This window comes from Micromesistius poutassou, assembly GCF_964030765.1.
Source record: "Micromesistius poutassou genome assembly, chromosome: 10".
In the NCBI taxonomy this organism is placed as follows: Eukaryota; Metazoa; Chordata; class Actinopteri; order Gadiformes; family Gadidae; genus Micromesistius; species Micromesistius poutassou.
In genome coordinates this window covers 5,098,110-5,119,467 of record NC_140280.1, presented here as the reverse complement: position 1 = coordinate 5,119,467, position 21,358 = coordinate 5,098,110, and the positions used below count along the sequence as shown (strand labels likewise).

General features: G+C 47.4%; 1 protein-coding gene across 1 annotated transcript; it reads right to left on the bottom strand.

The window, feature by feature from the left end:
- Nucleotides 1-177: 177 nt before the first annotated feature.
- Nucleotides 178-10,726, bottom strand: tmem164 (transmembrane protein 164). Its single transcript, XM_084474735.1, has 6 exons — nt 9,726-10,726; nt 7,255-7,304; nt 4,247-4,313; nt 3,310-3,388; nt 2,045-2,145; nt 178-1,746 (listed from the first exon to the last, which is right to left on the bottom strand). Exons 1-6 carry the CDS (start codon nt 10,164-10,166, stop codon nt 1,540-1,542), a joined length of 945 nt encoding a protein of 314 aa, XP_084330861.1. The 5' UTR covers nt 10,167-10,726; the 3' UTR covers nt 178-1,539.
- Nucleotides 10,727-21,358: the final 10,632 nt, after the last annotated feature.

The window sequence follows — 21,358 nt, the reverse complement described above, 5'->3', positions numbered from 1 at the left end:
ACCTTTTAAAATACAGACGGGTCGGTTACTGCTAGATGCAAGGAGTAGTGTAGTATCAGAGGTGTGATCCACACGATGCACAGATGGAAACTTAGCATATAGTGTAAAACATTTCACCAACTGATAAGAAGTACGTACGAATGAATCCTTGAGGCATTGATGACTGATGGACCGAATGCTCTTTTATTGTCAATACAGCACAGTGGAGCCAAACATGGTACAAAAAACTCACCGCTGCCTTTAAAACGTATGCTACAGTAATACACAGAGTGAAAATCCCTCAAAACTCCAAGTACGGGAAACATTACAATTATCAATTGAGGCAAAGTTAACATCATGAATGGATCTCGTCTCACGTGGCGTGTTGGTCGAGTTCCCCGGTCTACGGCCGCGAGCTGAAACCACGGCTGCTCTAGAACAATCTAGAATACTCTGGTTAGACATGTTATTGTTACCGGCAGAGTAGGACACACACACACACACACACACACACACACACACACACACACACACACACACACACACACACACACACACACACACACACACACACACACACACACACACACACACACACACACACACACACACACACACACACACAATGTCGTCATGGCGATTGGAATGCTGTGAAATGGCTGACCAATAGAAACACAGAGTGTTGTCGTGTTCGTTCACACCCACAAGACGACGGTGGGTGGAGTAACCCCCCCGTGGAGGACAGGTCGTAGTCGTCATGACTACGCCCATGGAGTAATCATAAATAGTAAACAGGACCACAGTCTTTTTTTTTATGCTTTGAAATGTATGAATGACTACAATATTTTACATGTTACTTTTAGGAAATATACAAAGAAAATAATGCTTCTTACACGCACACAACACACACATTTGCCCACACACACACGTATGAAAATTTAAGGTTTTCAGGACAACTTCAACTCAGTGTTCAAAACGACGTAAAAAACTAAAACAAGGCAACAGAACCAAAACCTCTGCTGAGAAATTCCCTGGAGTAGATTCTAGAGATCTCCTCTCCGACCCGTGCTGAGACCCAACTCTCTGGACCCTCAGGGGCCCTCGGGACCCCAGGCGGTCTCTGGACCCCAGGCGGTCTCTGGGCCCTCAAGAAACCCTGGGGGATCTCAGGACACCAGGGGGGTCTCTGGACCCTCAGGGGCCCCAGGAGGTCTCTGTTCTAAGCAGTAGAGCCGGGCTCACCACTAGAAAGAAGGACGTTCACGGATCTCAGAATACTCACGTTATAATGGAGAGAGAGAGCGAGAGAGCTAGAAAGTGAGAGAGAGTGAGAGAGAGAGTGAGAGCGTGTGACAGAGTGTGTGAGAGAGAGTGAGAGAGACTTTTAGAAAAGTAAAGAAAGAAAATGAGAACGAAAGAAATTAGAACGAAAACAGGCATACTGGAACGAAAAGGCGAACGTGTGGTCTTCTGGAGGAACGGAGGAGGACTGGGAGGAGGAGGAGGACGTGGTGGTGGAGGAGGAGGAGGAGGACTGGGAGGAGGAGGAGGAGGAGGAGGTTAGTCCATCTTCTTGCTGCGCAGGCGCGCAGAGTCGAGCAGGGCGTGGCAGGCGGGCGCGGCGTGCTGGCACAGGAAGGTGAGCGCCTTGCCGTGCAGCAGTGTGAGGAGGGTCTGGTGGGCCGTGGCCCAGACGCGGTACCACGGCCCGTAGAAGGGGTCCGACACCGCCGGACACAGCATGCTGTTCAGGTTCACCTCCGTCACCTGGCAACCACAGGGGAGACTTCATCACCCGGGTGGGATGTGGGATGTGATGCGTGATTCTATTCAACTGTATTTCTTTCGCCGTCCAGCCTCAAAGAGCTGAACAGGCCGTATGACTATGACCCTGCCCCCCTAACCCCCTCTAACCCTGACCCCCCCCCCCCTTATAGGCTATAGTGACACCACACTGATGCTATAGTGACATCACGGCTTGGGCCCTCTGTTGTCATGGACAAGGCATAGGACTGTGAGGCGCGGTGCGGCGTGCGGCCAGCGGGGGGCACTGCAGGAGACTCACCATGCCCAGGCCCTGCAGGAAGATGAAGTGATAGAGGAACAGGATCCCCGTGGAGAGGAGGGCCCACCACATGTCCCCCAGGGGCTCCGGCTTGTAGGCACCTGCGCACACACACACACACACACACACACACACACACACACACACACACACACACACACACACACACACACACACACACACACACACACACACACACACACTGAGTGCATGGTATCGTGTGGTGGTTCCCAGGACAGAGTGTACCGTGGCTGCGTGTCTGTTCTAGGTTGCCATGGTGCACTGAGACGCAGTCCTCTCATTGGACGGCCTATTTGAATACCAAGGCGAAGGGAAGGCACTTAGCTTGGCTAGCCTCCTGTATCACTGGGTTGCCGGGCAGGTTTCCACGGCAACGCAGTAGCGAAGCTCTGTGCCTTAACGCGGTCTTACGGTCTGCCCGGATACGAGCAGAGACCCCCAGGCCTCCCTGGGAGCCCATTGGTCAACGACTCTAGTCCCGCCCCCAGGTGTTGATTGATTGATGATCAATCCACTGTCGCCTGGCCGGCAGCTGCTACTTGTGATGTCACAAGGGGACTGATTTAGAAAATGGCTTCTAACAGCGAATAGGGGCCTAGAGAGGGGGGCGCGGGGGTCCGGCTCCCTTCTATTAGAGCCCAGAGATCTTCATATCGGGGTTAACCCCCCATGCTGCCGTTAGCCTAGCGTCAGAGCATCCCTCCCATGCTGCCGTTAGCCTAGCGTCAGAGCATCCCTCCCATGCTGCCGTTAGCCTAGCGTCAGAGCATCCCTCCCATGCTGCCGTTAGCCTAGCGTCAGAGCATCCCTCCCATGCTGCCGTTAGCCTAGCGTCAGAGAATCCCTCCCATGCTGCCGTTAGCCTAGCGTCAGAGCATCCCTCCCATGCTGCCGTTAGCCTAGCATCAGAGCATCCCTCCCATGGGCATCCGTGGCCTACTGGTTAAAGAGTTGGACCGGTAACCGGAGGGTGGCCGGTTCGAATCCCGACCGGTAGGTAAAAATATGGACGGGGTGAGTGGTTGTGCAGCACTCTCCTACGTCCTCATCCACAGATGAGGTGCACCTGAACCCCCCACCTGCTCCCCGGGCGCTGCACTGCCGCTGCCCACTGCTCCGGGTGTTCACCGGCTCCCGGATGGGTCAAAAGCAGACAAAGAATTTCCCCCAAAAATGGACAATAAAGTGTAACTTAACTTATGCTGCCGTTATCCTAGCGTCAGCGCAATGGGGGCGGAGCTCACCTCCTTTCCGCAGCAGGTAGACGGGCACCAGGTAGAGCATCACGTGTTGGATGTAGTAGATCTCCTTCTCAAATGGCAGCTGGGGAGGGAACGGGGTCAGGGGTCAAAGGTCAGCACAGCAACCAGTTATTTTAATTAAAATAGAATCATTTATTAGGACAAAGATGAATGACAATTGTTCATGACACATGGGGAGAGAGGTGGTGGAGAGGAGGAGGTGGGAGAGGTGGGGAGGGGAGAGGAGGGAGAGAGGAGGTGGGGAGAGGGAGAGGAGGTGAGGGAGAGAGGAGGTGGGGAAGAGGAGGGGGAGAGGTGGGGAGAGTGGACCAGGGCTGGGTTGTGACTCCACTGGACCAGAACCAGACTGTTCTACCCATCAGCCCCACTGAGGCTCTGCTCTCCCATTACACTGAGCAGCATGGTGTCCCCCCCCAGGACCCTCTCCCCTGGGGGGTCTCCAGGGCCAGGACCGGTTCCACCACAGGCTGGGAGTGAGAAGCACTTTAACGTTCCCACGACAACTGTGAGTTCACAGGACGGCTCCCACCCCGGGGAGCGAAACCCGGAGCGCCTTACTGAAACATGGTCTGTACACTCCCCGCTGAACGGCCTCCTCTCCCCCAAGGGCAGACGGTAACTCACTGCCTCATCAGCCCTCCACTACTGTGTATTATACAGTAAGGCTATCAGTCCTCCACTACCGTGAATTATACAGTAAGGCTATCAGTCCTCCACTACTGTGAATTATACAGTAATGCTATCAGTCCTCCACTAGTGTGTATTATAAAGTAAGGCTGGTTCAGTGTGTTGGTCTGATATGTTAGGGGTCATACACCCCATAGAGCATAGGCCTTCTCTTCATAATAATGTATATATTAATAATAATGATTGATGGTAGTTTACTGTATGGCCGGTTGTGAATATGATGAAGACTCACCAGTCTGGTGTTGAGGATGGGGAAGATCAGGGCCAGCAGCGCACCGTTCAACATGTGGACCTGCAGCCTGCAACACAACACCACGCAGAACAGTTTAACACGACACAGAGAACAGTTTAACACGACACACAGAACAGTTTAACACGACACACAGAACAGTTTAACACGACACACAGAACAGTTTAACACGACACAGAGAACAGTTTAACACGACACACAGAACAGTTTAACACGACACACAGAACAGTTTAACACGACACAGAGAACAGTTTAACACGACACACAGAACAGTTTAACACGACACACAGAACAGTTTAACACGACACACAGAACAGTTTAACACGACACAGAGAACAGTTTAACACGACACAGAGAACAGTTTAACACGACACACAGAACAGTTTAACACGACACAGAACAGTTTAACACGACACAGAACAGTTTAACACGACACAGAACAGTTTAACACGACACAGAGAACAGTTTAACACGACAGAGAACAGTTTAACACGACAGAGAACAGTTTAACACGACACACAGAACAGTTTAACACGACACACAGAACAGTTTAACAAGACACACAGAACAGTTTAACACGACACAGAACAGTTTAACACGACAGAGAACAGTTTAACACGACACACAGAACAGTTTAACACGACACAGAGAACAGTTTAACAAGACACACAGAACAGTTTAACACGACACAGAACAGTTTAACACGACAGAGAACAGTTTAACACGACACACAGAACAGTTTAACACGACACAGAACAGTTTAACATGACACACAGAACAGTTTAACACGACACACAGAACAGTTTAACACAACACAGAGGAGTTTAACACGACACACAGAACAGTTTAAAACAACACACAGAAAAGTTTAAAACGACACAAAGAACTGTTTAAAACGACAAAGAACTGTTTAAAACGACACAGAGCCTCCAGGTCACTAATCAACACCACAGAGTCAGCATTCATGATCAATTATGATGCATTTCATTACTAATTTCACCTTATTTGTATTGTGTAATAAAGTCATTTTACTTTTTGATTTATATCTCTTTGGTTATTTACCTATGAAATTAGTTATTGTCATTAATAAAGAACAGGTCATGATGGAGCTTCACCAGTGCTTTGGTGTTTTACTTCCTCTCCGGAGATTCGCTGCCTTGTAGTGGTGGAGAGGCTTGTGTGTACCTGAGATCCCAAGAGCAATGCCTCTGGGGCTGAGCCCCTGGTAGGGTCACCCTTGGCGGTAAGGTCGAGGGGGAGGTGCCAGACAAAGTGTGACTCAAGAAAAGACCTCAACAGCAAAGCAGGCGGAGGACGGTGTCTGAGTGGATCACTACAACGGCGGCAAAGGTGGAAGAAGGCTGCAGCAGAGATGTGGGGCCTCCAGCCGTCATGGAGTCCATACCGTTGGTTATACCTCCCTCTGTCAAGGAGTGTGTGGTGGCTGTCAGTGCACCAGTCTCCCCACGTTAAAAGAATTCACGCACAGGCGTCCCCCTGTAAGGGATTACTCCATATGCACACCCCATTCCAAGCCCTGTGGTGTTCAGCGAGTGGCGACGGGAGCGGGACAGAGAACTCTGGAAGCTCCTAGCTACAAACTGGCACACAGGCGGTGGGTGAAGTTTGGTGTTTTACTCAACAGGTTGGGGAATCAAACCCAGGACCTCTGGCCTGAGCGTTGATGTTGTAACCAGTAGTTACAACCACCTGCCCCGGCCACACGCCTTTCCCAACAGGAACCTCTGTGGACATTCCAGAAGAGCCAACCGCCAAGAACTACTTCCTCAAATTAACTCAGTAACACATCTGTTGTGGACTCTTATCGTACAGTGGGAATCAAACCCCTAACCCTGGCAGTGTTAATGCCTTGCACCGACAGTAGAGCTAGACAGGGAATCAACTAGGGGTGGGAATCTCTTGGGACCTCACGATTCGATTCTAAAATGATTATCGATGCAACAATTTTTATGTACATTTCCATGCGTGATTTTCAAAAATATATATATACATCCGAGTTTGCTACTCAGACTTTGCTAATCACTTCCTACTTTTGTGATGATCATTAAAGACAATCAACGATGAATTACCTTATCTAATATTTTATATTAGATAAAGTCGGTTCTCTGCGCAGAGAACCTGCAGGCAGAAAGAGTTTTCTGTAGCGATCTGCAGCAGGCGAACAGAATGTAGCAGCAGGCGAAAAATTATTTATTAGAATCAACCCCCTAACCCTGGAAGTGTTGAAGCCTTGCTCTACCAGCAGAGCTAGACAGGGAATCAAATCCCTAACCCTGGAAGTGTTGAAGCCTTGGTCTACAAGATGGGCCACTGATAGGGAATCTTGCAGCATTAACCCGTTGATCGGAGGGTTGGAGTTCCAGCGAGGCCTTGGGAAGCAGCCACCAGGTTGGATTTCCAGTGAGCCACCAGGTTGGAGGGAGCGGTTGGAGTTCCAGTGAGCCACCAGGTTGGAGGGAGCGGTTGGAGTTCCAGCGAGTGGTGGGAGTTCCAGTGAGCCACCAGGTTGGAGGGAGTGGTTGTGGCCGCGGTGGGCAGCAGTGTGTTCAGACAGGCCTGGCTCTGTTATGATGCCACACTCGTGTTGTGTTCTTGAGTTATGTTGTATCCTAGCGACAGGATTCTGTCTCGGGGATGCCACTATTCCATATGCAGTGACCACTGCTCACATGAGGGACTGCTCAGTGCTCACTGCCCACTGCTCACAACGTCAGCAGTGAGGGTGAAGCCACTAAACAAGACAACATGTGGATGAAGAGCTTGAGGAGCCCTACCTCTCACACACAAGAGCACTGGAATACTTTCACTTTGAACAAAAAATAGCCTTTTGTTTGGGGAAAATAAACAAATTAATTTAATTATTTTGTTAACAGAGTCATTAAATAAATGGAGAATTTATTCCTGGTGAAACTCAGTAAGTCACAGAACAGTCCGGCCCTACATAAAGATAAGAAGGACCTCCTCCTCACCTGAATATGATCATGGAAGCTTTGCATGGTGGACATGCCAGGAGGAAGATCTGTGGAGCACAAAGGATTGCACTTTACTAGTCAGATCCTGTTTAACACACACACACACACACACACACACACACACACACACACACACACACACACACACACACACACACACACACACACACACACACACACACACACACACACACACACACACACACACACACAATTACTTTACATATTTAGAATGAACTCTGAAGCTTCAATTTCCATCCTCGGTAGAAGACCTGTTGAGCTAGATTAGGAAAATGAGGTGATCGGTAGGACTGTAGTCAACCCAAGAAACTCCTGGACGACTGACATTCCACCTAGCGGGGTGGGGTTTTCTTTCGGGAAGGGTTTTCTTTATGAAAGTAACCCCAGTGACTGTCCAAACACTGACAATTTGGTCGACCAACGAAGCGACCAGAAATTGACAGCCCGAGTTATTTTGCTGAAATAAATGAAGTTACAAAAGTATAATCATAATAACCTCCTCCTCTTTGGTTCGCACCAATACATTGGGTGCTGGAGGCTAGGATCACTGGCCTTTAATAAACCAACATCTTCTCATGGGTGTCACAAACCAGGTTACAATACAACTAACTAGGTCAACGGTTCCTGCAAACCAATGGAGTCACACGGTCTCGTGTTTCCAACCCCAGTTTGCCCATTCTCTCACCATTGGGAGAGCGTTGTCAACCACACCCTGAGGGCCAATCCGGTACACTTCAGATTCAAAACAACAACAAAAGAGATGACCCTGGGGGGAGATGTGGTTGAACCAGTGACGACCTTGGGGAGATGTGGTTGAACCAGTGACGACCTTGGCATGGCAGCAGGGCTTGTAGCCCGTACCGCTGTCAGACACCTCGTCACGTGGAGAGTACTATTTGCTCATTAGAACTTTATTTCCGATGTATTAAGGATTTTTTTTTAAGGATTAAGGATTCTCACAACTAGGGTTAGGGTTAGGACTCCAGGACTCCTTCAAGGAGGAGGAGAGTGCGGACAGCACACCCTTCTGACCGGGAGTCAAACACCCTAAAACACATACAATGGCCCCCACTGCCCCACCCCACCCATGGGTGGAGGAGCCAGTAGTGGTGGGTAGTCTAGGGCCCACCACACCTGGCTCCTCCACCCTGTCCACCCCCTACCGCAGTGACAGCCCACGCAGAGATGAACCCGTCAGGAGGACCAGGAGGACTTTGACCCTGGATGGATGAACCCGACGCTGACCAGGTTCTGACCGTCTCACGGAGGCTCGTTACGTCAGGGCACGCGGACGTTGAAACCAAGACGTCTGACTGAAACGAGTTTTCCTTTCCCTGATGTTATAAAATGATGCTCTAAAAACACGATAAGTTGATAAGTCAAGTTTCATGACGATACATCCACAGACGGAAACGGATGATTTAATTTCTGCCCTACCCCATGGAGCTACACTGTGGCCGGGCGGGGCTCTGGTGCCCATCGTGAGATAATGGCCTGGGTATAAACACACTCCATTACCTCATCCTCTCTCAGATACTCGAGGGACTTTGAGGGAACATGAGGGTTGGAGAACAGGCTAAAGATCCATCAGTGTTTGTTTGGTTGCTCCTCTAAGAGGAGCTCTGGGCGTTCTCCTGGGAGATCGGGACCATGCTACTGTTCCAGGAGTCAAAGCTCAGTTCACACACGATGCCTGGAGTACAAACCCTGGGGCTGGTGTGAGGAGGCCGACCTCGGCCCACGCTGTGACCTTTAGAGGCCGGATGTGATGGAGGCACTGAGGTTTACAGAGGAAGCGAAGACCTTTTAGCTGTTAATGTAAAAGCTATATTCTATGAACATATCCATGTTTAAATTGGTACTAGTAAGAATTTAATTCTTACGAGCAAAAACGTAATTCTTACTTGCAAGAATAAGAAAACTATAATTACAATATTTCTCGTAAATTAAAGTCTTTCTAGTAACAACTGAATTGTGACTAGTCATATATATCCATTCACTTACATTTAAAAGTAGAAATGCAAGTCTTACTAGTCATTTCAGAATGACAGATGTAGGTTTTTGATGCAAGAGTAAGTGCACAGTGAAGTGTAACAGTAGTAAGTAAGTAAGAGTGAAGCAATAGAAGAATTTCTGCAGATGATGTCCTGAATAGAGTGAAACGCTACACACCCTGGGCTGAGATCTGGGCTATGTGTTCTGAATCAAATGGGAGTTCCGTGTCAAGCACATCAAGTTACAACAGGTTTCTTGGACAATAACTAGATGCATGATATATATGTAGATGAAGATGGATGAATATCCCTTAGCTGATATAGTCTTATAATACTTATTATCTGATCCAGTGCATCCTACAAGTGTCTGAAAAATACAAGCATTGGCGCATAACATAGTAAGGACTAGAGCTCCAGAACCACCCTATAGTCTCTAAGCGGTGGCATGCTCACCTGCACCATGGTCATCACGTGGCAGGGGTTCAACAGGTAGATCACAGTCTTGGTGGCAAATTTAAACCCGACCTCAATCCCAAAAGTCATGCACAGGGAGACCAGCAACAGGTTCTTCCCCAGACTGTCCTGGCTCTGCGTCCGGGTCCAGTCTCTCCCCGGGACCTGCAACTCCTTCGAGCGGCGGATCTTCCTCAGCGACAGGGCGATCTCCAGGAGGGAGATGAGGACAACCACCAGGCTCTCGCTCAGCCGCTGCTGGGGGGCGAGGAACGCGGCGCACTCGGGCCCCCCGTTGCCCTCGAACTTGGGGTCCACGCCGCCGTAGACCCAGTCCAGGAGGCTGTACACGTTGTACCTGGACATGTTCCTCTTCTCGTGTTGGAAAAGATACAAACAAGACGGAATAAAAGACGGCACACTGACGTCCTGGCGAAACATTAAACGCAGGTTGTCTGCTCTCCCGCGCGGTGTGGCTGTGTCTGGCGGGCCGACATGAACCCGGGTCCGGGAGGAGAGAGGCTCTGCGGCGACCTGCCCACACCTCCGGGAGGATAGCGGCTCTTCAGCGGGCGGAGAGCGGCTCTTCAGCGGGGGGGAGAGCGGCTCTTCAGCGGGGGGAGAGCGGCTCTGCAGCGGGCGGAGAGCGGCTCTTCAGCGGGCAGAGAGCGGCTATTCAGCAGGGGGGGAGCGGCTCTTCAGCGGCTCTGCAGCGGGGGGGTGGGGTGTGGGGAGGGTGGGGGGGGGGGGAGCGGCTATGGAGGCTACAGCGACCTGCCCACACCTCGGCTAACAGCCTCTCATCTAGCTACGGGTTAGCCACCAGTTACACACTGGGGTCGGCTCGGCGGACAACCCCGAAGCTAATGTATCTGTAAACGGCTAGGTTATTGTCACGACGAGAAGAAAACCTGAGGATTTGTTTGGTTAACGGCTGACATTTGACACCGGAAAGCGCTAGTGGCGGGTGTAGCAACTAACGCTGCTAGCGAGTAGCGACGCGATGCTACGAGAAGAGGAGGAAGATCCCGCGAGATAACGGGATGCTGCGTTCTAGACCAAACTGATGCTAGGTATTTTGGCATCACCGTTATCAGCGTCAATTAAACCAAACTTCGAACAGACGCACACATACACACGCAGAAGGCATCGTCAGACGTTATGACATTTTTCCTGCATATTTAGTAGTGTTATGATATATATATATTATTAAATGATAATAATAATAATAAAAAAAATAAAAATAAAAATATGTTTATATATATATATAGTATTGTATTTATAAATTATATATAAAATTTATAAATATATAAATATTATATTATATATAAAATTTGTATATATTATTATTATCATTATTATTTATTTATTTTTCACTGTCATTTGCTCAACATTCCCTTCTGGTATTATTACATTATACTTACATATCATACAGCCTATCGCATATAATAATAACTAAGCAATTAGCCTGCTGTGCATGAATGCGTTATTCCTCTCTGTCACTTCAAATTACATTTGCATCAAACACAAAACAACCCAGTTTTGGTCTCTTGGTCTCTCTGTAGGGACTGCGAGTCTGCGGGAGGATCACCCGGTGGTCTCTCTGTCAACCTGGGTGAGTGGAGGCCGACTCCCATGTGACTCCTAAAGGCGTGTGCCTGGCTGATGTCACCGCTGTGGACCGCAGCCATCTGTTTGGGAGAGCTGATGATGGGATTCTCATCACATTTTCCATTACCTCGGAGTGAGGAATGGGCGGAATGGGCTGGCGCTCGGAAATCAAATCAACCTCAGCTGGTGGACATGAAGGCAACGCCTCTGTGTAGGCCTACTGAAGCGGTGATGGAGACGGGCATCATATTGACGCCTTTACTCATGGTCACTTATCTGAACGATGATCAGATAGCAGTTCAAACAAACGGCTACATTCAACGGTTACATTAGATAATGTAAAATAAAGACAAATGAAGTTAAGCTAAAATATTATTTTGTGTTATATTATAACTTTGATTTTGTCAAAATTCTATGTCATATTATTAATATCTGTCAGAATATTGTAGCATTCAACAGTATACATATATCCAGTCCAGACCTTGTATTGCGTTCAGGTGGTTTAATGTGTGATGCCGGGTGCGGCCACCATGGGGCGACACATTACCTCGTTTTTATCCCAAGAAAAGAGAATTTTGGATACACATTTTATGTAATTTTTTAATATTCATTTTATATATATATATATATTTCTAACTATAAATAAGATAAAGTCCTGATTGATCCAGAGTTGTGTGTGTGTGTGTGTGTGTGTGTGTGTGTGTGGGGGTGTGTGTGTGTGTGTGTGTGTGTGTGTGTGTCTCTCTCTCTCTCCCCCTCCCTCCCTCCCTCCTTTGCTTATCTTTAACCTGTATGTTTTGTGCGTTGTTGTTGTTGCCCTCATATCTCTGGGCTGGCCTTGTGTTTGTGTTTGTGTCTCTCAGTCTTGTCTCGTCTGAAGGCCGGGCTCTGCTGTTCGCCCCCTCGGCCGTCAACCAAGACAAGCGAGTGGAAACGACGAGCCTCTGCATGTCTTGAACCTCTCTCAGCTCCGTACCAAAATCAATGGATTCCTGAGAGAGGGGGGAGAGGGGGGGGGGGGGGGGGATTCATACGCCCTTGCACGCTCGTAGAGCAGGAAGCAGTCAGGGATACTAATCTGAACATCAGCCATGCATGGATAGACCCCACAAGGAGAGGGAGCGAGGGGGGAGGTAGGGGGAGGAGGTAGGAGGGGGAGAGAGGGACACACTCACTCACTCAAAGACTGAGAGACATGAACACAGAGAGAGACTGATAAGAGAGTGAGAGAGAGAGAGAGAGAGAGAGAGAGAGAGAGAGACAAACACACACACACACACACACACACACACACACACACACACACACACTCACAGACACTATTATACACACCCTTACTTTATTACGTCTTATGTAAATATCACTCACCCTGGATCAGTGGTGTGTGTGTGTGTGTGTCAGCCGACCAAGAAACATTTCAATTCAAGGACAAGACCACCTTACCACACACTCCACCACACACACACACACACACACACAGCCACACACGCTGTTTCTCATTCTCTCTTTTGTACATTGCCAATCTCCTCCCCTGCGTCTCTGCAGCTCCGTGGTGGAGCTCCATGGTGGGGCTCTCCTCCGTGGGGAAGCTCTCCTCCGTGGTGGGGCTCACCTCCATGGTGGAACTCGTTGGTGGAGCTCCGTGGTGGGGCTCTCCTCCGTGGTGGGGCTCTCCTCCGTGGGGGAGATCTGTGGTGGAGCTCCGTGGACGGGTCCTCCTCTGTGGGGGAGCTCTGTGGTGAGGCTCTCCTCCGTGGTGGGGCTCTCCTCTGTGGGGGACCCCCTACCATCTGCACCCCGGCTGAGCAGCTCTCCTCTGTTGGTAATGGAATGTTCTGGCTCTGTATGCTCTGGCAGCTGCAGCTCACTCACACGCATTAAGGCAGACACAGACACACACACACTGTATCTCATTCTCTCTCTTGTACATTGCCACACACACACACACACACACACACACACACACACACACATGCACACACACACACAGGCACACATCCACACTCAGGCACACACACACAGGCACACACACACACACACACACAATCATGTACATGCGCAGGCACACACATGCTCAGGGACTCACACGCACACAAACATACACATGGACAGGCACACACACACACACACACACACACATGCGCAGGCACACAAATGTGCGCACATGACTGTAGGGAGTTGATAGTAGAGTGAGAGTAGAGTCCCCCCGCCCCTCCCCTCCAGAATCAATACATAAAACCAGCTGAACACCGCCGCCACACTGAAGGCTCACATCCCGATGATCTGAAGAAACCCTGCAATGTAGACGCATGACATTAACATAGCACCACATTAACATAGCACCACATTGACATAGCACCACGTTAACATAGCACCACGTTAACATAGCACCACGTTAACATAGCACCACATTAACATAGCACCACGTTAACATAGCACCACATTAACATAGCATGGCATGCATGAAATCACATAAACATAACATCACATTATAACATGTCACTACATGTGTTGCAATGATGATGAATGGCATCACATTAACATAACATCACATTAAACCATTGCGTGTATTGCTATGTAGAAACGTGGCTTCACATTAACATATAGATAGCATTGCATGTTTTGCTTGGCTTCCACCAAGGAGCCTAGTTCTGAAGTAAGCATTGTGTTATTTCTGCTGAGTAACAACGTGGAAGTGGTATATTTCCTCCTCTCTCAGGGGCCTCATTAACGCTCGGATAGATCCCTGTGTCCAGGAAGGAACCAAGTGAGATTAACAGAGCGTTTGGAAATGGCCTGTTGCTTTTATTTGGTATCTTCTGTCTTTGTGTAATCTTTTGTTTTAACTAACGGGGTGGGAGAAGGTCCAGGAAGTGAAATGAATAAACAAATGCATTCAACACGACGGTGACCGGTGACTAGTCTGTGTCTGGCCGTACTCTCTTAGCTAACGGTGAACCGGCTCCCGTCCCGCTCCTGTGACTGAGGCGATGGCAGAGGTGCATCAAGGCCTTCTCCTGCTGTCCCCCGGCGCTCCACCACCAATTACTGAAGCAGAGCTGAACGGCTCAGAGACGGCTGCTCAGTCTGGGGTCCCCCACTGCCCTGCCCCCCCAAAACCCTGGGGAATCCTCCCATCATGCTACACACACACACACACACACACACACACACCCCTACTGTTACGGCCACAAGGTTGCCTTTGTTGTTTGCTGGTTGTGTATTCTGTGCAGGGAGCTGGTGGGCGGAGCCACACCAATTGGTGAGATGCGGCCAGAGAATGTCTAATATGAAGAGAAGTGGCACTCTCTGGTGACTTCCGGTTTCTGAACTGGTTGTGGTAACACATCTCTGTCCATGCGAGGGCGCTCACCGGTGAGAGTCGACAGGGTTTCACCCTCAAATTCCACTTTTCTCAGGGTGTAATTGTTTGTAAGTAAATAATTTGTAAGTAAGTAATTTGAAAGTCACATTCAAAAGGGGGGGGGGGGGGGGGCTAAGATAATACACTCTGAATTTTTTAAGTTCACTTTTCTGTTCTAAAAATCTGTTCAAAAAGATGATGACGTCACTGCCAGAAGTCCTGCTTTACGGCAAGTTCTGAGTCACTTTGCCATTTCTGCATATATAATATACTATATATATATAGGCCTATATAATATATATACATATAATATATAACAATTAACTTTGACGGAAAGTCAAAGATAATGTTTCTGATTCTGCTTCAGCTTCAGATGCCATCAAGCGGGGTCTCTGGTCGTAATTAGTCGCAAGTCCGTCCCTGACCAATCAGCATTCATTAGCAGATTGCTAGCGTCTATGGCCATCAACGGCCCAAACTGTAAGAAATCTAAATTACATAAGTACTCATTCATTCAACTTTTGAACTATAATCTATATTGAACTTGCGGAATCTACAATAAAATCTGCGATATTTCAAAAAAGAGATATATTTAGCAGTCTAGCCCCATAGACCCCCATTCAATCTACACTCATGCGATCACCCCCAGTGGAATTCTAGTGGAACTGCAACCAAGTTTGATACAATGGGGCTCACTAGAGAGTGCCAAGGCTCTCCGTAGACGGGCTCTGATGCGACGCACCTGAGCCGGCTTGGCTTGGGAGCCTATAAAGCAGTCCTGCCCAATTGGCTTTCTCTCCCTGGCGTTCAGATGGACATTTTGTATTTGTTGTAGCACATTTCATGTTTCCTTGATTAAACGTCATGCAGTTACTCATAGGCCCTGTCCCAATTCTCCCCCTTCCCCTCGATGAGCCCAACCCTAGATTTTGTGCATTCCCGCGAAGGGTTGGGTGTCCCAATACTTGGGACGGAGCAACTGGGAGCGCTGTTTTTCCATTAAAATCAACCCTTGAACGCTAGCCAGCTCGGGAGCTGACTTGCAGCTAAGGGCACGCAAAGCAAGTGTTCTTGTTAAGGGGGGAGAAATGGGACTGGGCCATAGTCTTTCGTGGCCTCCCTCTGTTGTTGCAAACCCATGAGCCAGGTTGTAACAATACACACATGCAGGCACACGCACATGCACATGGCACCTACCCCCAACGACTCCTGACGAGCTGGCTGTGGCCTTGCATGGTTCAAACCGCTGTGATTGTGTGTATGATTGTGTTTAGGAATGGGTGAATGTGAGGCACTCATTGTAAATCGAGAGCAGTACATACTGTAAATGCATTTAAGATTTACACACAAACACTTCACTACGTCATATTTATTTGGTTCTCTAGAAACGTGACCAGAATATAATTGATATTGGAGTCTTTCATCTGCATAATCGTAAACATAATACGGTTCAATGCAAGCCTAACATAACACTGACTGTAGCCGACATGTACATAGTCCATGTGTAAATGTTTACATTTTTTATTTTTTATATCTTTAGTCTACATGCTGTGATTTAAGTGTGGGCAGCATGTACTCTACCATTATGCAAAGTTGCAATCTCTGAGGCAACAAAAGCCGCCACAGTTAGGCCTAATAGCTGTTGTTTCCTCCTGAATAATTAAAAGCCCGTTAGGACTGGAGTTTTGTCAGTGTAATTAGTGTTCGACACAACGCTTATTATCATCTGAAAGATCCAACGTGCTCTGAACTTCCAGGATTCACGACACACATGGATGCTCTGTATTTATTTGGACTATTTTAAACACGTCAAATCCCGGCCAACACGCAACCAGACCACGTCTGAGAAGCGGACCGACCTGATGGAAGTTAAAACAAGAACCTTTCTAACAACCTGAAACCAAACCGTTTCTGATGACTCACTGAATCACACAGAGCAGCACACATGCACATACACACACATGCATACACACACACACACACACACACACATACGCACAATCAAAAACATACACACACACATACACATCTACATACACTCACACACACATACAAACCCCCACACACATATATAAACACACACAGTCCAAACTCTTAAATAACAACCACGAGCCACTAAAATACCCAATTTTCTCCAAGGGGGGTCAGACGGCGCTGGGAGAGAAGGTGTTTGTAGATCGATTATGGGGGAGGTCACCTCCACCCTCTGAAGCCACTGGGGACATCGTGAGACGGAGTGTCCATGGATGTACAATGCACATATTTGAACGACTTATCAATTTCAAACCTGGTTGTTAAATAAAGGCCATCATTTGATTTCACTTCCATCTCATTCCAATATCTCCAGATAATTTAAAGAAATTCAGACCGTAGAATTTATCAGCTACGGTTCTGAAAAATCTGGAAGATGTTCCAGTACTGCAACACCTTCTGGATGTTCCAGAACATCTTCCGGATGTTCCAGAACCTGAATGGTCTTGACATGGCCAAACAAAATGGCCGTTTCAGATGTGATTGAACACTTTTAGCATGAGTACAATTATTATTGAGAAAACAATTGTACACTTGCTTTAGAGTTCATCAGCTCCTTGGGAATTGAAACAAGACTGAGTTTCATCCCCAAGCTGGGATATGTTTCATTTAGTGTCCTACACAGTGAGATCACTCACTGCTGAGAGCTCATTTGAGTCTGTACGTTCTCCGCTCACCAAGGGCTTCATTATTCTCCTATCCACAAACCTCTTCTTGTAACCATGTCGGTACACGCAGAGCGGAGAAGCAAACTGATTAATGTCGTAATGTGTGCCGGGTTTAAACGATGACACTTTTTTAATGTCTGTGCCTGAAATAATAGCTTTTGGCACGGCGCATAATTCATAGACATGGACACAGACATTGTTCTAATATTTAGAGAACAACCAGGAGATGTGACTCATCTCTTTTAATCATTAGTCAAAGTTATACTGCCCTGCTTATAGCAGCCAATCAGCGCCCAACATGATAGGTGAGCTGTTTCCTATTGGCTGAAAGCGATGCTGTTAAACCTATACAACACATTGTAGTAGACTATTATGTCACAGTGTCCACAAAGCAGACAATCACTGAACAGGGACAGAACTGAACTTCTGCGCGTGAACGCAGATTTATGTTGAGAATAGACTTAGGCTAATTCGAGGTTATCAGAAGGTGCATGTTCCTAATGTGTTCCTAATGATTCCAATTTCACATGGGCACCCAGCCCTATTCATTAGCCTAATTGGTTAATTGTTGTCTAATACAATAGTGTGATTAGCATTTGGCCTGCTGTCGTGGTGCTTGGTTCAGCCTGGGAAAGGCTCTCTCTGTCCCGCTGTGACCTCGCGTCACCACATCTGCGTCGTTTGTTCCCTAGAGATTACCCTGACCGTCCTTAATTATGTCACAGAGTATGACCCACAAAACAAGTGAATCATCCCCCCAGTGAGGCCCACCCATGGGGAAAAGGCCAGTGAAACGCAGGTAAAACATTATTAAAACACGGCCTTTAAAGGGGTAAGGTTGAGTCTAGTGCTTCTAAACCAGGGCTGGACTGGAACCAACAATAGGCCTGGGCACAATAACATCAAACAATACTACGTTGTTAACCGTAGTTCACTCTTTTAAAGAGAGACCTTTAGAAAATGTCATATATATATATATAAAGAATATTATCTGCTTATTCCTGATCACTTATCGGCTATTAGGAGGATGATCACGGATGTGGTCCCCAACTTTGTGTAGAGACCCCCTGATGGCATGGCCTGGCTGTCTGCATCGTCCACTGAGATGCCCTGATCCCTCTCTTCCGACCACCCCATGAATTCAAGTTGAGTTGCTTTGGTGCGTCTGCATAAATGACCGCAGAGTCGAAACCCCCTCTCCCCTGTCGTACACCTTTGACCCCTACAGATTGTCAAGCGAACTCCAAGACACAACACAGGGTTTGTTGTTTTTAATTTGCCTCTCCATTGCTACATCTCACACAGGGGGCGTCGCCGGCCATCCAGAGACGCTCGAGATAAAGAGTTCTGTTGACGTGTGTGTCGTGACGACCAGTCCTCCACGGAGGGGCGACGAGCATCGGGACGCGGGGAGGCCGTGGTCGGTAGCGTTACAAGTCTGTGTCCTCCTCCCCGTCCTCTGGTGGACCTGCGAGGCGCTCTGGGCATGCAGTGAGGGAACACAGTGTGGACAGCGGAGAGGGACAGCTCCTTCACAGTTAGGCTTCCAAAGTGCACACAAGGTACGGATATCTTAATAACAAGCGATGAGCACGACTTTTTCAGAAGGATAAAACGTTTAAAAACACCTTAACACCCAGCGTCACTGGGCCGACGAGAAGACAGCCGTTAACTTTATCAAATGTAAAAATAAATAACCTGACAATTCATATTCACAAAGAACATTGGAATTGGATTCACAATATCTACAAATTCACAAGGTAATATTAACACTATTCTGTAGTAGCAAGTAGAATTGCTGCCGTTTAGTTTTAATCGTGTGTTACTAGTCGTCTACTACCTTTTTATGTCTACCCATCAAGACTTGCATCGCTGCTGCAGGGGGATATGTTAGGAATATAAAACATGTATGGTGTTTAATGACGGCTAGACTAGCATACATATATTCATATATTCATATGTGTCTAAGATAGGATGACAGAGGTCAGCTGAAGCTAGCTAACTGTCTAGAGATACAGGTTCTAGCTCAGAGAGGTTCATACAACAGCCTAACAGAAGAGTAACAGTACAGTAGAGTCTGGTTTACCACCTGCTCTGGGGTTAAAGGTCATTCCCAGGACACCCTTCCTGTTTCAGATAAAAGAATTGTCAGTCTACACTTTATCTTTGGGCCACAATGTGTAATTTAGTTTTTCAGTTTTAAAGGAGCCCCTATTTTAACACCAGGCGTGATGTTCAGCCATTCAGATCAGCTCTTTTGGTCGCTCTGCCAGTGGCTCCCCCTCCTCTGGCTGAGCCTTGTATCTCCTTCTGATGTCACAGAATGGCGTCTATTGAAATGGCTTTTTCTCGTAATGGCTAATAAAGATGGTGGAACAATAGGGGCCCTTTAACATCTCACCACCGCGATGGCCTTGGGTTCCCCAGGTCAGTGTGGTAAACGAGCTTCTGCTGGAGCTCTGGTGTAGAAGGGGGGGGGGGTGTAGTTCTGGAAGTGTGTTTTCCATCGTTACTATCAACAGACAACAAGTCGCCCACAACAAAACAGTGTTCCATAAATATCGATTCAGCCCTGAATCCAATCCGATGATTCGTTCTGTCACCACCTGTGCATCTGGTCGTTTACGAAACATTTGATCTGCATATTTTTGACAATCTATTATATGACTGATAATGGCTCACGAGGATGTCAACATACTAACGAGACACGACCGATACATCTAGAACTTCTATGATTCTCTTTCTCCTGCACTCAAAGTATTCCAGGTTCCTAAGATGAGTTTAACTGATATTAGGCTGATGAGTTCAACTGATATTAATATTGACATATGTTCTCCTCGATGTGAGTTTTGAAAAGAGACCAGACTTAGCTTCTTGTCTGCAGTGATCGCTGACTGAACCATAATGGAATAGAAGCTGCCGCTAAACGATGTTCAGTCTCAGAGCCACGCAGAACTCAGAAGAAGGTAAGTGAGTCGAAACGGTCCGAAAGAAAACATGGAAACACAATGGAATGTTTCATAAAAGCCTGAGTTTTTAACTTGTAAGAACAATTTTTAAATGTGTCTGAATGTGTCTTGCTTTCAATATAGAACTGCATTAGTAACAGAGAAAGGTGGACTAGTTTATGTTTTATAATGGATATGGAAACTACCACCACCCCTATGGAACTATACTATTTACAACGATATTTTGTATATGTATTCATTGATTTTACAGTTAAAGTGACTTAAAGTTCTAGAATGTACTCTGGATTCAAACCCAGAATAATGTTGGTTGGCCACGCTTAGAATAAAGAAAAGGTCAAACGCAAAATAGTACTGGGATAAGAAATGGGAATACTGGGAATCGATAGGGAGTAGGAAACGCTAACCTAACTAGGTATCTAGGACTCATTACAGACGGAACTGGGGTACATGACACGCATATTAGTCCTAAACCCTAGAACATCATCACCCTCATCATCATCATCATCATCACCATCATCATCATCATCATCACCTTCATCATCATCAATACCATAATCATCACCTTCATGATCATCATCATTATCGTCACCATCATCATCATCACCATCATCACCACCTTCATCATCATCAATACCATAATCATCACCTTCATCATCATTATCGTCACCATCATCATCATCATCATCACCACCACCTTCATCATCATCAATACCATAATCATCACCTTCATCATCATCATCATTATCGTCACCATCATCATCATCATCGTCACCTTCATCATCATCAATACCATAATCATCACCTTCATCATCATCATCATTATCGTCACCATCATCATCATCATCATCATCGTCACCTTCATCATCATCAATACCATCATCATCGTCACCATCACCATCACCACCACCACCATCATCATCGTCACCATCACCCCCACCCCCCCCCCCCGTGACTGGAGGTGGCCGATGTACCGTACAGATTGTCGTGCCT